This window comes from Chiloscyllium punctatum, chromosome 41 (assembly GCF_047496795.1).
Source record: "Chiloscyllium punctatum isolate Juve2018m chromosome 41, sChiPun1.3, whole genome shotgun sequence".
NCBI lineage: Eukaryota > Metazoa > Chordata > Chondrichthyes > Orectolobiformes > Hemiscylliidae > Chiloscyllium > Chiloscyllium punctatum.
Genome location: NC_092779.1, coordinates 17,906,083 through 17,920,897, shown reverse-complemented (window position 1 = coordinate 17,920,897; position 14,815 = coordinate 17,906,083). Strand labels below are relative to the sequence as shown.

The window sequence follows — 14,815 nt, the reverse complement described above, 5'->3', positions numbered from 1 at the left end:
GAATGAGGAAGACTGTGCCAGTGGTGGGTAACATTTAGTCACATTTTCTAGTTTTGTGTTTGAGCATTTTTTGAGCTGATCATTAAAAATTGTTTTTTCCCAGAGATAAAGAAATGGAAAAGACCTTTGAGATGGTGAAATACAAAAACAGAGCCAGGGAGGATGGTTCTAAAAGTCAGTCCGTTCAGCTAGAACTTGGCAACCAGTTTGCTGTTCTTGGGGAGCAGTAAATATTGGTGCATTTTTTACAGACTGGTGCTCTGTATTCCATCCCAGGTAACTAATCTACATGGATCCCATCTGTCTTCACCCCACAATGCCAGAGAAAAAATTTAATTGACCTGGTATAGACTTCTTCGGACAAAGAGGCATCTGCAAGACATCATGGGAATTTTAAGCTTGAAGCACAATAACTGCTGTCATCTACTATGGACTGGAGTTGATATAAGGGTTTGAATGAAGTGTCAGTCACTCTCGGAGTGACATTTTTGGATAAAGATTAAAAATGCAGCCATTAAGTGGTCCATTTGTTTATCGTCCTGCTTCCTATTTGAATGTTGAGCCTCTGTAAGGTGACTACCTCAGTTTTGACAGAGAGAGCTGTGGACACCATTTTTGACTGTACCTCCTTTGCCACCTCAAGTCTGCTACCATTTTTCTTTAAAAGGAGTATTACAACACTGTAGTTGAACATTTCAGAATTTTAAACTTAAATTCCTGGGAGCAGAAATAGAAATTGTCCATCAGTCTACAAATTGAACTTGAGACTGCGCAACTTCTAAGTGCCCTTACCTTAAATAAAATCCAGTGCGGCATCCATTAAAACATCTGCTTATTCAGGCTGGGGCTAAGAGGCTGCATGCAAAGGCTTGGACTGCATCGCTTTCCTGCATAAGATCATTCTCCGTGTGTGCATTTATGATGGTAGTGAGCTGTAATCTGCTTCACCACTCTAGCATCCTCTTCCAAAGCTCCCTGATGCTAGCAGGACCATAGTCTGACTTGAATCTAGGCCGCACTTCATACTTCATAGCTTTCTGTTGACTTTTATAAGCAGCATCATCAATAAACCACACAATCCTCTGATCCTCAACCTGCTAAGAACTGTAGAAAACCAAAATGGTCACCAGCAGTTAAACACCATCCCTCGAAATGTGGAATTGAAAAGAGGGCTTTGCAACAGTGTTCCTGTTTGAATTATTTGCATAATCTCACCTGAACAATCAGTCTAGTGCTTGTTACATGTGACATTAATGATGACACTTGTCAGTGAACCTCTGGTGGTTGAATTTAATTCATCCAATTTTTGTGTATTTATGTAATTAACTATTATGAAACCTTAACTTGGGCCTGGGGAAAATAAAGTTTTAGGTTGCAGTTTAAAAAAAACAGCTGTACAACTATTTATGAAGATTTTTTGGTACAGTATTTTCTTAAGGTTCTGGTTTTAAGATCACTTTTAAAATTGGGCATAAATAAGTGCATCTTAGGCCCTGACTAGTTGCATTATCAAATTTTCTTCTTTTTGGCTTGCAATAACCTTAATTCTCTGTTCAAGAACTAACAGCAACACTTTACTCAAAGTAGGCATCATTGGGTTGTTTTACGATGCACACTATTTTGTGCTTTACAAATAGAACAGCAGCTATTGTCTGAACGTGTTTGAATCCTGGGCATGTATTATGGCTGTACTGGAGAAAACAAAATTGAAATAAATCAATAAAGCTGCAACATTTGCATTTTTTTGTCTTAACAGTTGGTTTCACAACTGCCTGCAGTCTGTTTGGGAGGTAATGATTCAAATTGCTGCAGGCATTGTTTTGGGCAACAGTCATTGAGATAACAAACACATTGGTTCAAATTGCATTATGTTATGATGGGTACACATTAACCTGACTTGAAAAATACCGCAGCTTAAAGTAGAATTTTTGCTATAAGCTGAACAAGTGAACTCTACAGTATTGCTTTCTGTTAAGAATTAGAATTGCAAAAAGATCTTTTAATTTTGTCAATTCCTTTGTAGAGCAAAGATTAATTTGTAATTTTGTATCCAAAGTAATTTTTTTTGGCGCTTGTGAATCATATCAGGTGAAAAAAACTTGGGATCCCAAAGTTTTAATGTTTTGTTGTATCACGTGTACTTTGGAGAGGGTAGTCTCTGAAACAAGTGCCTGTAACTGTAAAAGTTTCATTACGGTCCCATAGATGGCCCTCTAACTTTCGTTAGCATCTTTCCTCCCACTGGGCAGTGCGTTTGCAGTATGTTCATAGAATCCCCACAGTGCAGAAAGTGGCCATTGAGTCCTGTTGTAAGAAACAAAGACCATTTTGAAAGCAGTTTCTAAAGGTTAAATGGACGGCAGTAGAAAGCAGAGTTGGCAGAGTTGAATGCCTTAAAGCCCAGAGAGTTGCAGCCAAGCTACAGTGGACCGGAGGGCTGCATGAGACAAGCATGGCTACCATAACAGCTGCTCCTACCAAAGCATCGACAAGCAACATTTAACTCTGCCTTAACCAAGTTGAGTCATGGTTGCATCAATCCACTGTCATAAAAAGCTGCTGTTTCCCAATGAACACTCGTGCTTGAGTGGAACAAAGAATGCGTTGGCGCAACTAAATCAAAATTACTGGTGATGTAAAAAGCATAACAATAATGGAAATACAGAGTCAGTCCAAACTTGTAGCAAATCAACTGGTTGGCATGGATAAGTTGGACTGAAGGGTGTACATCTCTGACTCTAAACAACAGACTGAAACCAAATAAATACTGCACTTATACCACCATAGCTGCTTGAATGGGCCTGTAATCTAATGGACTGCATAATATTGATTCTTTTAAGAACACTTTTGACTGAATTGGGGTATTGTACAGTGTATATATTGCTCACTGACTCAAAGAGGATATTCACACGGTGCAGTTAAGAAAGTAGTGAAAAGAAGGAGTTTAAAGAGAATTGAGCTCTGAGGGACAGAAGTTAAAACTTCATCCTGTTTTTAAAAATGAAGAGAAGTGTTCAACGGACGTAGAAATTATAAAAGCCAAATATTGCAGATACGGGAAATCTGAAACAAGCAGTGCTGGAGAAAGATCTGGCAGCATCTGTGGAGAGAGTTTTGAGTCTGGTATGACTCGTTTTCAGGCCCTGAATATTAAAGTCAAACCAAGAGTAGAAAAAATTAATTCCTGAAGAAGGGCTTATGCCCGAAACGTCGATTCTCCTGTTCCTTGGATGCTGTCTGACCTGCTGCGCTTTTCCAGCAACACATTTTTCAGCTCTGATTTCCAGCATCTGCAGTCCTCACTTTCTCCTAGAAAAAGTTAATGATATAATTAGATTTTGAAACAGATAAGGGTTGATAGATATGTTTCACCCCACTGTCCTAATGAGCTGGTTCTGAGGGGCTTTAAAATAGTGTTAAATGTTGTGCTGTAGTTAAAGTTTAATGAACAGTTAACCCATTGACCTTTTTTATATTCCTGGTTTGAAGTTGTGAACAAGTGCAAATAATGTTCCATTCTAATTGAGATCTCTATTGAAAATTCCATTTTGATGTTTTAAGTTCTGATGAACTGAGGTACCTCTCGTGAAATATTGAAGAAAACCTCAAGGTGGTTTTTAGATTAGATTAGATTCTCTACAGCATGGAAACCAGTCCACACCGACCCTCCGAAGAGTAACCCACCCAGGTCCATTTCCGTCTGACTAATGCACCCAACACTATGGGCAATTTAGCATAGCCACTTTACCTGACCTGCATATCTTTGGACTGTGGGAGGAAACCGGAGCACCCGGAGGAAACCCACGCAGACAAGGGGAGAATGTGCAAACTCCATACAGACAGTTGCCTGAGGCTGGAATTGAACCTGGGACCCTGGTGCTGTGAGGCAGCAGTGCTAACCACTGAGTAACCGTGCCGCCCTAAGTTTTAAAATTCTGCTTTAAGTTGGCTAGTGAAACTAGCTAAATCTTTCGTTTAAAAGCAGATCCACTGGAGCTATCAGCTTTTCTAGAGCAATCGGAGCAGGATAGTTTTGGTGAAGCTCGTTTATGGCAGGCTGTTGTACAAGTTCATAATTGGAAACGTAGTTAACTATGTAGACTTTATAAACTTGCGCACAAATGCTTGTAAGAAGTCTGCTCTCTCGATTCCTATGTAAAACTGCTTGAATTGTGTAGTTATCTGCTAGAAAACACTTCACTCTTCATGCAACTGTTTGACCTGACTAAAGTAACTATAATTGCAGAAAGGAAGAGGCAACTGTTATAGGTACATTGATTTTGCAATCACATGAACCAATTAATTTCTTAAGTGCACTTTGTAAAAACACGAGTAAGCTAGATAAAGTTATCTTTGAAACTTGCAAGTATACTCAGAGCTTACAATTTTTTTTCGTTGTGTTACCCTCATTTTAGTCTCAGGATTTATTGCCAGACATGTACTTACTGAGTTTAACCCCAAAAACAAGCCTGTATACTGAAATAAAGAAAGTCACCATTCAGGCTCATGTACATGGACCACCTTCTGAGAATATGTAGAGTTGCAGAATGCAAGCCAACCTCTCGGTCCGATATCTGGTGAGCAAAATGCAAACAGGAGTCGAGCCCAACTCGTGACTTCGCTCATCAACTGTGGATGGATTCAGGAGGGTGGTCCAAGTATAAAGCTGAGGTGAGGTTACTGTCATTATGGCTGAGGTATCTGGCGAATGAAAATTGTCCAGTTTGAGTGCATCTGTTTTGTGGGTTTGAGACGGGGAATATTTTGTTTAAAGCTTTTATCCTGTTATATTTGTAAAGGAGTCTTTTCCTATTCAGACTGTTTAATCAAATGTGCTTGTTGGATACGAAAGTTAAATTTTTAAACAAGTAAGTGTGAACTTTTACAAAATAATTGAACATGGTACATTTCATAAATGATCATGCATACAATTTCTTGTCGGAAATCTGTTCTCGAGTTGATTCCTTTGCACAGCAATGGGAATGGAAAAACAGTTGTGGTTGCTTTGTGATTGTTTGGTCTCTGATTTCTGAATGTTTGGACCCTTCTGGTTGGGTGGTTATGCTCAAGGCCATTGTGTGTTTGTAAACGTGAAAAATAGAGCCCACGCTGCTGAATATGTCCCAACTTCCAAGCAGCAGCTCACTCTCACTTGTAATTCAGCTGTCCCATTGTTTGTCCCTGCAGGATTCCAATACCAGAGCTGGAAATTACATTGAGTTTCATGATCCATGTTTGCCGTCTGAACATACAAATTATATTCATGATATTGGTGCTGGCCAGTGCAGGGAGTTGTTTCAGTCAGCAAGCCCAGTAAAAGAAATTCCTGAAATTGAGACTAATTGTCTATCCAAGAATTTTCAAATTGCGGTGCATAAAGTAGGGTATCACCGGACTGATCTGATCCTCATCCAGTCCAAGATTCTGAATCCGCCTCAGTCGAGTTCTCCTGGGAGCTCTCACTGTGCTAGAGTGCCATATCACTTGATCATCAACTTATTACAGTTAATTCTTGCATCTTGTTTTGCAGCCTTGAACTGTTTGAGATGTATTCACACGCGTTCGCACTTATATGCCAGACAATTTTTGAGAAGATTTATAGCTCAGGTTGATAAGTATGTAAGTTGGCTCGCTGAGCTGGATGGTTTGTTTTCAAATATTTTGTCACCATGACAAAGTAACATCAGTGAGAGTCTCCAGTGGTATGTCCCACCTCTCAATTTATAGGTCTTGGTTTCTTAAGGTGGGTGGTGTCATCTCTGGTTCTTTTTTTCAAGGGAAGGGAGATGGGCTCTAAGTTGATGTGTTTATTGATGGAGTTCTGGTTAGAATGCTAAGCCTCTAAGAATTCTCATGCATGTCTTTGTTTTGTGTGTCCGAGGATGTGTGTGTTGTCCCAGTCATGTCCTCCTTTGTATGCATGGAAACTAGTGATAGTGGGTCATGTCTTTTGGTGGCCAGTTGGTGTTCATGTATCCTGGTGGTAAGTTTCCTACTAGTTTGTCCAATATAGTATTTTTTACAGTTCTTGCATGGCATTTTGTTAATGACGTTAGTTTTGCTGGTAGTATCTAATGGATCCTTTAAGTTCACTAGTCACTGTTTAAGTATGTTGGTAGGTTTGTGAGCTACCATGATTCCAAGGGGTCTGAGTAGTCTGGAAATCATTTCTGATTTGTCTTTGATGTAAACTAATGTAGTTATAGTTTTTGGTTGTGTTTGGGTTTGTTTCTGAGGAATCGGTGGATTGTGTTTATTGGATACCCGTTTTTCTTGAAAACATTGCATAGATTTTTCTTCGGCTGTTTGTAGTTGTTGGGTGAGATGTAGCTTGTTGAAATAGTGTCTTGATGCTGCTCCATTTGTGGGTGTCAGGATGATTGCTTCTGAAGTTTAGTATTTGGTCAGTGTTTGTTTTTCTGTTGACACCGGTTTGAAGCTCTCCTTTTAGCTGTATGTTCAACTGTCACGTTTAGGAATGGGAATCTGTCATTCTCCTCTTTTGTGAATTTTATGCCTGTCAGTCTATTGTTGTTGTAGTGTGTTTTCTCTAGTTTGTTCAGTTTTGTGATGACAGTAGTGTCATCCATGTACTTTGGGTCCACCACTGTTTCACTAGAGGGTCACTGATGTTACCTAGTCATGGTGATGAAACGTCTGAAAACAAACCTTCCAGCTCAGCGAGCTAACTTAGGCATGTGCTTGCTGGATTTTACCCCAAATAAATACAAAATTGGGACTCTACACAGTTGACAAATATTTGCAAACCCCCAAATGCAAAAGTTACTAGTTTGATCAACATATATGCTGAAATATAAAATTTTACTACCCACATAACCTGTGCCGTTTTCTGAGAATGTGTAGTTGCAAAATGCAAGCCAACTGTGTCCAACATCCAGTGAGCAAAACACCATCAGGAGCCTTGTTCAACTAATCAATCTGTTTAGAAATGTTATTATACACCTCTGGAGCCTCCTTGCTTAGAGGCAGCGACAGTGCCACTGTGGCCCAAAAGCCCCTTCACATTCTTACATATTATTAAGAACACGGAGCTGTAGCTGTCCAGATCCTTAAACTGAGTGGCATTCCCACTCTACAGCTGTCAGCCCTTCAGTCACTTCAACCTGCCCTGTTTGTCGTGATTACATATTCTGATTTGTCCATTTGTCAAAGGTTGGAGGGACCGAATATTGCATACATTGTATGCTGACAGCATTAATAACAGAATCAATATCTCAATGCTACTTCCCAAAAGCAGTGAACACATCAGATAATTTGGTCCCTCAAATGTAACTAACTCAACTGCACTAAAACGAGACATATCCTGGCAGAAATATCAGCATGCTTACTATTTGTCCAGTCAGGCCAGGTTTCAAATCCCATCACTCTTTTCTGGGAATTGCACATCAATTTTTTGGAAATTATTCTAATTTTAACAGACAACCAGGAGTAATCTGTTGCCCAGAATTGGCTGTAATGTTTGAGAATGACTCCTTGTTTCTGGTTTTCTTAAGAGAAAATAACATCTTTGATTTACTGTTCTGAGATCCTTTTATTTCACATACCTAAAGTGGGAGATCTGCAGTTTCCCTACCATGCAGATATTTAGCTGGAAAGTCGACTGCCTGTGAATTTGCTAATAGTTGATCTTTTGTTACTTTTGCATTCCACACAATTGGGAAGATGCTTTGTGCATACAAACATGAGAATGGAGTGAAGTTTGAACAGCTGTTGCTAATGTTTATAATTATCAAATTGTGAATCAAATGAATTCAGATTCCAAGTTTATGTGAGCACAACTTATAAGACTTTCTACTGAGCAGAAAATCAGTATATCTTTGGCAGGTCTTTGCTTTTCACATCCTAGGGACTTCCCAAACAACTTGACTGGTGAGGGTTTGTAGCTGAGCCGCTGCTCTATATGGAACCCTGGCACTCGGTCTGCTCAGCAAAATCCCATGATTTATCAAGATGAATTAACAGACTCTGGTGTTGATGGGGGAAGTAAATGTTGGCCAGGGTGTGAAATCTGTTTTCCCTTTGAAGCACTGCTGTGAGATCTTTGCCTACTTTGGCAAGCAGCAGCCTCCACTTAGAAATCTCATCCAGATAGGTGGCATCTCCAGTAGCTGAAGTACTCCTTCAATACCGCACTGAGGAAGTGGCTGTTGCATTTCTCCCTAAACATGAGTGAATTTTTAACCTGCATGATTGATCCTGCTTTGACCAGCAGTGAAGACCTGAAGGATAATGATCCCTCCTAATCCTTCCCTTCCCTTCCCTTCCCTTCCCTTCCCTTCCCTTCCCTTCCCTTCCCTTCCTTTCTCTCGTCCCATTTGTATTTGTAAGCGTTTACTCCTCCTATAGTTTTAATTCTGGCTATTGGTTTATCTAGCAATCTAAATTTTTTCACAGTGACACAATGTAATTTTCTGGAAACTGAAAACTCTAAATCCAGGTGACAATTCAAGTGGCTTTTTTAAAAAATAAGAATCATCTATGTGCAGTTTTAATGTTGAATTTGTCTTGAACTTTTATAGTAAAGCAAATTAAAGCACACTGTGCTAGATTTTTATACTCAATATCTTAACAGTAGCTGTTTGCTATATTCAGTTGATGTTTGGTCCAAGCACTTCATTGTTTTTAATTATTAAAAGTGTTCAAATCCAGTTGGATTATAAGGAATGTCTTTTATGTATCATCTCTGGACTTTTCAGACAAGATATTAGCACATCAAAGTGCTTTGCCTGTTTTGAAGAATGCATTTTGTTTAGCTTTTCGTGAAGCTGTGACACCTGCTTTGAATTGTTGGTTAACACTCCCATTTCAATCCAAGTGAATCCAAAACTTCCATTTTGTCACAACACTATAAAAAGGTTACAGCACAGAAAGATTCATTCAGCCCATTGTCTCTGTGCTGGCTGAATAAACTAGCCACCCGTTATAATCCCACTTTTAAGCACCTGGTCTGTAGCCTTGTAGGTGAACAGTGTGTCAGGTGCAGACCCAGATTCCTTTTAAATGAGAGGAAGGTTTCCATCTCAACCACCAAACTGGGCAATGACTTCCAAACACCCACATCGCTCTGGGTTTAAAAACATAAATTTCTCATGTCCCCTCTCTTTCTTTTCTTTTAACAATCACCATCTTATATCTTGTAAGCTATTTCCTGCAAATCTTTACTACCAATGTAAGCCTGACATGGCCAGATAGAACCATGCCAATAGAAGCAAGATTAGTTGCATGAACTAAAATCATAATTACAAAGCACAGAATGAGGCTATTGTGTACATTCTGACTGTGCCAGCTTTTTGAAAGAGCTATCCAGTTAGTCCTACTTCCCAAACTTTTCCCAGAGAGATATTTTCCCCTTCAAGTATTAAGGACAAAAGGGTGACTAGGGAGAGAATGGGCGGCACGGTGGCACAATGGTTAGCACTGCTGCCTCACAGTGCCAGAGACCCGGGTTCAATTCCCACCTCAGGCGACTGTCTGTGGAGTTTGCACATTCTCACCATGTCTGCGTGGGTTTCCTCCGGGTGCTCCAGTTTCCTCCCACAGTCCAGGTGAATTGTGCAGGTCAGGCGAATTGGCCATGCTAAATGGCCCATAGTGTTATGTAAGGAGTAAATGTAGGGGTATGGGTGGGTTGCGCTTCGGCGGGGCGGTGTGGACTTGTTGGGTCGAAGGGCCTGTTTCCACACTAAGTAATCTAATCTAAAGGAGAGTAACCCAGGCTGTGCATCGTCTTGTGGATTTGTGATTCCCATTCTGAACTCAACAGGATGACACCGACCTCTTTGGATTTGAATTAATATACTTTCAACATGTCTTTTCTTCGAAGAGGCACATCAGACTGCTCGTTTCTCTACAAGCAGATAGAGCCAGTTTCTCTGGTACTTTTTCACCATAGCTTTTCCATGTTGGGTTTCTAATTACAGAAAAAGGCTTTTTTACACATTAGCTGTGATTCTTTATGGGAAAACAAATGAGCAGATCGTTTTGCAAGTGGATACCAGGGAACTGAAATGTGTTCAGTTATTCATTTTAAACATCACTGTAGATATCAAATGTTCCATCCTTCTGTGCCGTTTCACAGAATTTGTTTCAGACAGAATCTAGGGAGACAAACAGGTTGAATTCAGTTGATGACCTCTCATCCGAGCTGAAGATATAGAAACCTTTTAAAGTTAATTGAAGAGAGGGTGGAGCAGGAAGAGGAGGGGTTCATTGGATTAGTAAATTTGCAGATGACACTAAAGTTGGAGTAGTGGACAGTGTGGAAGAATGTTACAGGTTGCAGGGGAACTTGGATAAACTGCCGAATTGATCGGAGAGATGGCAAATGGAGTTCAATGCAGCTAAATGTGAGGTGATGCACTTTGGGAAGAATAACAGGAAGGCAGAGTACTGGGTCAATGGAAAGATTCTTGGTAAGTACATGGATGATTTTGGGATAGTGTAGGGGGACGAGCTGAGAATAGTTCACAGGTCGGCGCAACATTGAGGGCCGAAGGGCCTGTTCTGCGCTGTATTGTTCTATGCTCTATATGTTCTATGTAGAGGCCATGAGTGTTGAAGTAACAAAACATTCCTTGATGCCAGAAATTGTAACAGTAGATCGTGAAGAAACATAAGTTGTAGCAATTTACCTCAGTTGGATACATAAACCAAACCTCAGTACAACATGAAAGGATGGGGAGAAACCCAACAAAGATCATTCCAATAAACAAAAGATAGGCAGAGGTGACTGAAGGTTGTTGAGCTGAAAGTGGTTGTTCTTTGAGCTTGGTTGAGATTCACTGGAACGCTGCAGCAAGTCATGGGAAGAAAGATTAACATGGAACAGATAGAGAAATAAGTGATCTGAAACTTAGTGTTGTACTTTTGGGATTGATTAAAGCTGGTCTGTGAAGTGGTCGGTCAGTCTGATACAGGAATCATGTGAGCTGTGAATGTGAGATTGCATTGTTCTGTTTCGAATCGAGGGAAGGGGTGCACTGACCCCGATCATGTTGGCAGAGTTAGAAATTTGTGCAAGTGGACTGTGCACCGAACAAGAGGTCTAACAAGTGATTGTATGGTGAACCTTGTAACATTAAGCAGATGACTGACCTGACTCACTGTGGTTAGTCAAGGTCAGTTTGGGGACTTAATGTCGAAGCAAGTGTCAGCTAGGAAGTGTTTGGAACCTCCCTTTGACAGTGACCGTGAGTAGGCAAAGAGGTGAAAGGGCAGGAGCTGCATCCCTTGATTTGGATTCTGTACCATAATGGACTTCAGCTGTACATCGTCATCTCTGCCTGCAGCTTAGAACGAACTAGGCCCAGGAGTATACTGTGCAGCCCCTTGAGCCAGCTGTGCCTTCCAATATGACCATGACTCATGTCACTTTGGCCTGAACTCCATTTCTTAACTAATCTTCATAACCCGACAACCTATTAGTCATTAAAAATCTTGTCTGCAATGTTCTATATCCTCTGGCTAGTTTGGTCTTCAGCTTGTTCCCATCTTTTCCACTTAATTTTGTATTCCGATGGTTTGCTGTAACCATCGTGCCTCATGGACGCTGTGTGTTTGTTTCTTCACTCTATCCACTGCTGCGCACTCCAGCTTTTGCATCATAACATTTGTTTAATCTCCCCTCACCTCCACCTTATCACAAATCAGGACAAACCCCCCCCCCCCCAACCTCGGGCCCCCAATTTAACACTTGCAGGGAAATAGCAATGTAAGGTCATCGAGCTGAATTGTTAACTTGTTTCTGTCCCTGACCTGAGTTTTCCAGCATACTTTTGTTCTTATTTCAGATCTCCAGCATCTTGTATTTGTTTTTACTTTTCACATTTTTCCGATCAACCTGTGAGGAATGTTACTACATGCCTCTGGAGCAAGTGAGACTTGAACCCCTTCCACAGGTAGGGGCACTAATGCCAAAAGGCACCTGGTGCACCATTCCCAGAGGCACTATATTGATAAAGTGGATGGAGCATGCCCTTATTCCGTCTCTGCACCAGAAATAATTTTATGGGCCCCTGGTAGGGATGTATTAGACTGTAAACTGATAAGAACAGATATATTTGATCCTAGCCCAGTGGCTGAGGAGTGATTCCAATTTTGTTTTTGTGTTGAAAATACACCAGATCTTCCATTTTGTTTAGTTGACTCCACAGATCAGAGTAACACGTGCCATGTTTGAATGAGAAAAGAGAATAGCTGGCAAAACTCTGTGACTGAAGGAGGGGAAAAAAAAATTCATCGGTCGCGTTGATACCGTTGACATTGCCTGACTTGCTTGTTTTTCCTCCCACTTTGTTTTCTCTTGCTCCCTTCCCCAAACTGAAAACCCAGGCTAACACTGAGCTCATTGGAGGCTTAATCTGAAGTATAGGGAAAGATCCCACCAAGGTAGGTAACATTTCTTTTTGGGAGTTTGGGTAACTAATTCCTGAGTGAGGTCACATTGGGATTAAACTTGTGTTAACACTTTATGCGGATGTGTGGAATTATTAGATGTAAGTATTTGATATAGGTTTTGGTAGCTTTGTAAGTATCCATGGAATGTGTGCTGACATCTAACCAAGCATTATTGCACCTGCATGAGACCTGACCAAAGATGGCCATTGCTGTAATATGTAATGTTTTAACCTAAAACACCTACATTTTCTAAATCATTTATATTTTAAACTGATCTCTGAACAGGATACAAACTGAATTACATTACTAAGTAATTGACAAGAGTATTAAGATCATTCAGCAGTAGGTTCTAAAGTATAGGTTATGCTTGACAAGCATAAAATTTGTGGCAAATTTTTAGTCCTTTATAGATGAAAGAAATGCAACAGATCTAATGGATTTTCAGAAATAAAATCATTAAGCTACAGCATGAGAGATTGAAAGCAAAACTAACAGGACAGGCTGTGGAGAATGTGGCACACAGAGAAGGGTCATGAGTATAAACAAAAGGTTGGGGCAAGGGAGGTTTTCTTATAGTTTGTCATATGGCAGCTTCAAATACAAAAGTGCAACTTGTGAATTTACAGGTTGAGAACTACCCAAATTTGTCAGTTACACCAGGACAGTAGTGAGGTAACTGAGGACGACAATGGGAGAGGTTGCTTGAGAAGGGGATCGTAGAGGACCCGGTGCTCACCAGGAGAAAGAGCATCCAACTAGAGGTCCATTTTGGAGAGGGGCTGGGGGGTCAAAGGGCAGGCTTTGGTGAGCATTGGGGTTTGCGGAGTGTGAGAAACATGAAGGTAAAGTCAGGTCAGGTCTCACTTTACAGCAATAGGGACAGTATTACTGAGGGACAATAATAGCAGAGAGTGGAGTGGTATGCTCCTGATGTGAGAGATCGGAGAGCAGTCAAATGTCCCCAACGACTAATCTGTAGGAAGTGTCCATCTGAAGCTCTCCTCACACCACATGGATTGGTTGGACTGGCAGTTGGACACTCAGGAGCATGTAGGAGGCAGAGAGTTTTATAGATAGAAGTTTCGGGGATCTGGTCACAAGGGTTCAGCCAAATAGATGGGTGACAGCCAGGAGAAGAAAGCAACAACAGGAGCCAGATCAGAAGCGCTGCGATGGCATTTGTGCAGCTGAGGGGGTTCAAATGTTGGTAAGTGGTAATGATCAGGAACTCCCTAGTCAGAGGCATTTCTCTCTGTGCATGAGACTCCAAGATGGGGTGTTGCCTCCCTGATGCCAGGGTCAAGGATGACTGAGTGCGCACAGAAGGTTTTGGTTCATGTTGTTAGTAACAAGATATGCAGGAAGAGTGATGGGACACGGCAAAGGGAATTTAGGGAGTTAGGAGCTGAAAAGCAGGGCCTCTAGGGTTGTAATCTCAGGATTATTCCCTCTGCAATGGGCTCGTGAGGTCATAAATAGGTAATCCGGGTGAATGCTGTCTCAAAAACTGGCATCAGGAGGAAGGGCTTCAGATACCTGCGTCATTGGGATCTCTTCCAGGGTGGGAGGGACTTGGATGAGAGCAGGTTACATCTAAACTGGAGGGGCATCAACATCCTGGTAGGGAGATTTGCTAATGACACACAGGGTTCAAAGTGTGGCGGGGGTGGGAGCTACCACATTAGGTCAGCTATAGAGTGCTTGAGAAGATAGACTTAGTTGACGTCATCTATTCGGAAGAATAGGCATGGCCAGGTTAATGAACACTGCAGTACTGGTCTGACTGAAGTGTTTATTTCAATGGCAGGAGTCTAACAGGTAAGACTGAGCTGACAGCCTCTGTTTGTACACAGGACTATGACATGCCCACTACAGAAACTTGGTTGAGAGAAGGGCAGGACTGACAGCTTAATGTTCCAAGGTTTAGATATTTCAGGTATGACGAGAGTGAAAAAGGGGTTGGGGGAGTTGCATTAAAGGAGACTCTTACAGCTGTCTGAAAGGACACCTTGGAGGGCTTAGTTGGTGAGGCCTCAGAACTCCAGAATAAGGAAGGGGAAATCACTCTGGGGTTATGAGGCAACCCAACGGCCAGAGGGAGGTAGAGGAACAGATACATAAAGGAGATCATGGAAATAATAGGATTGTTGTTGTGGGTAATTTTAAATTCGATATTGACTGGGATTCCCTTCGTGCCAGGGCTCAGGTGGAACAGAATTTGTTCGATGCATCCAGCAGGGCTACTTGAAACAGTGTAGATAGTACAACCAAGGAAGGGGCCATACTGGACTTGAAGAATGAGCCCAACCAGGTGATCCAAGGTTCAGGTGGGGAGCATTTTGGGCATAGTGATCATAATTCCGTAAGTTTTAAGATAGTTATGGATAAGTATAAGTGG

General features: G+C 41.2%; 1 protein-coding gene and 1 pseudogene across 2 annotated transcripts in view; one reads left to right on the top strand and one right to left on the bottom strand.

Moving 5' to 3' along the window:
• Positions 1 to 12,394, top strand: part of cdv3 (carnitine deficiency-associated gene expressed in ventricle 3) — a 35,815-nt gene extending 23,421 nt beyond the window's left edge. Inside the window, exon 5 of one of the 2 annotated variants that reach the window (XM_072560478.1) lies at positions 12,352 to 12,394. In XM_072560478.1, the coding sequence (XP_072416579.1) occupies positions 12,352 to 12,379 (28 nt within the window). In that variant the 3' untranslated portion in view covers positions 12,380 to 12,394. Of the gene's footprint in view, positions 1 to 103; positions 1,732 to 12,351 lie in introns of those variants that run through there. The other variant, XM_072560477.1, reaches the window with a different exon arrangement.
• Positions 11,943 to 12,110, bottom strand: LOC140465144 (U2 spliceosomal RNA; annotated as a pseudogene).
• Positions 12,395 to 14,815: the final 2,421 nt, after the last annotated feature.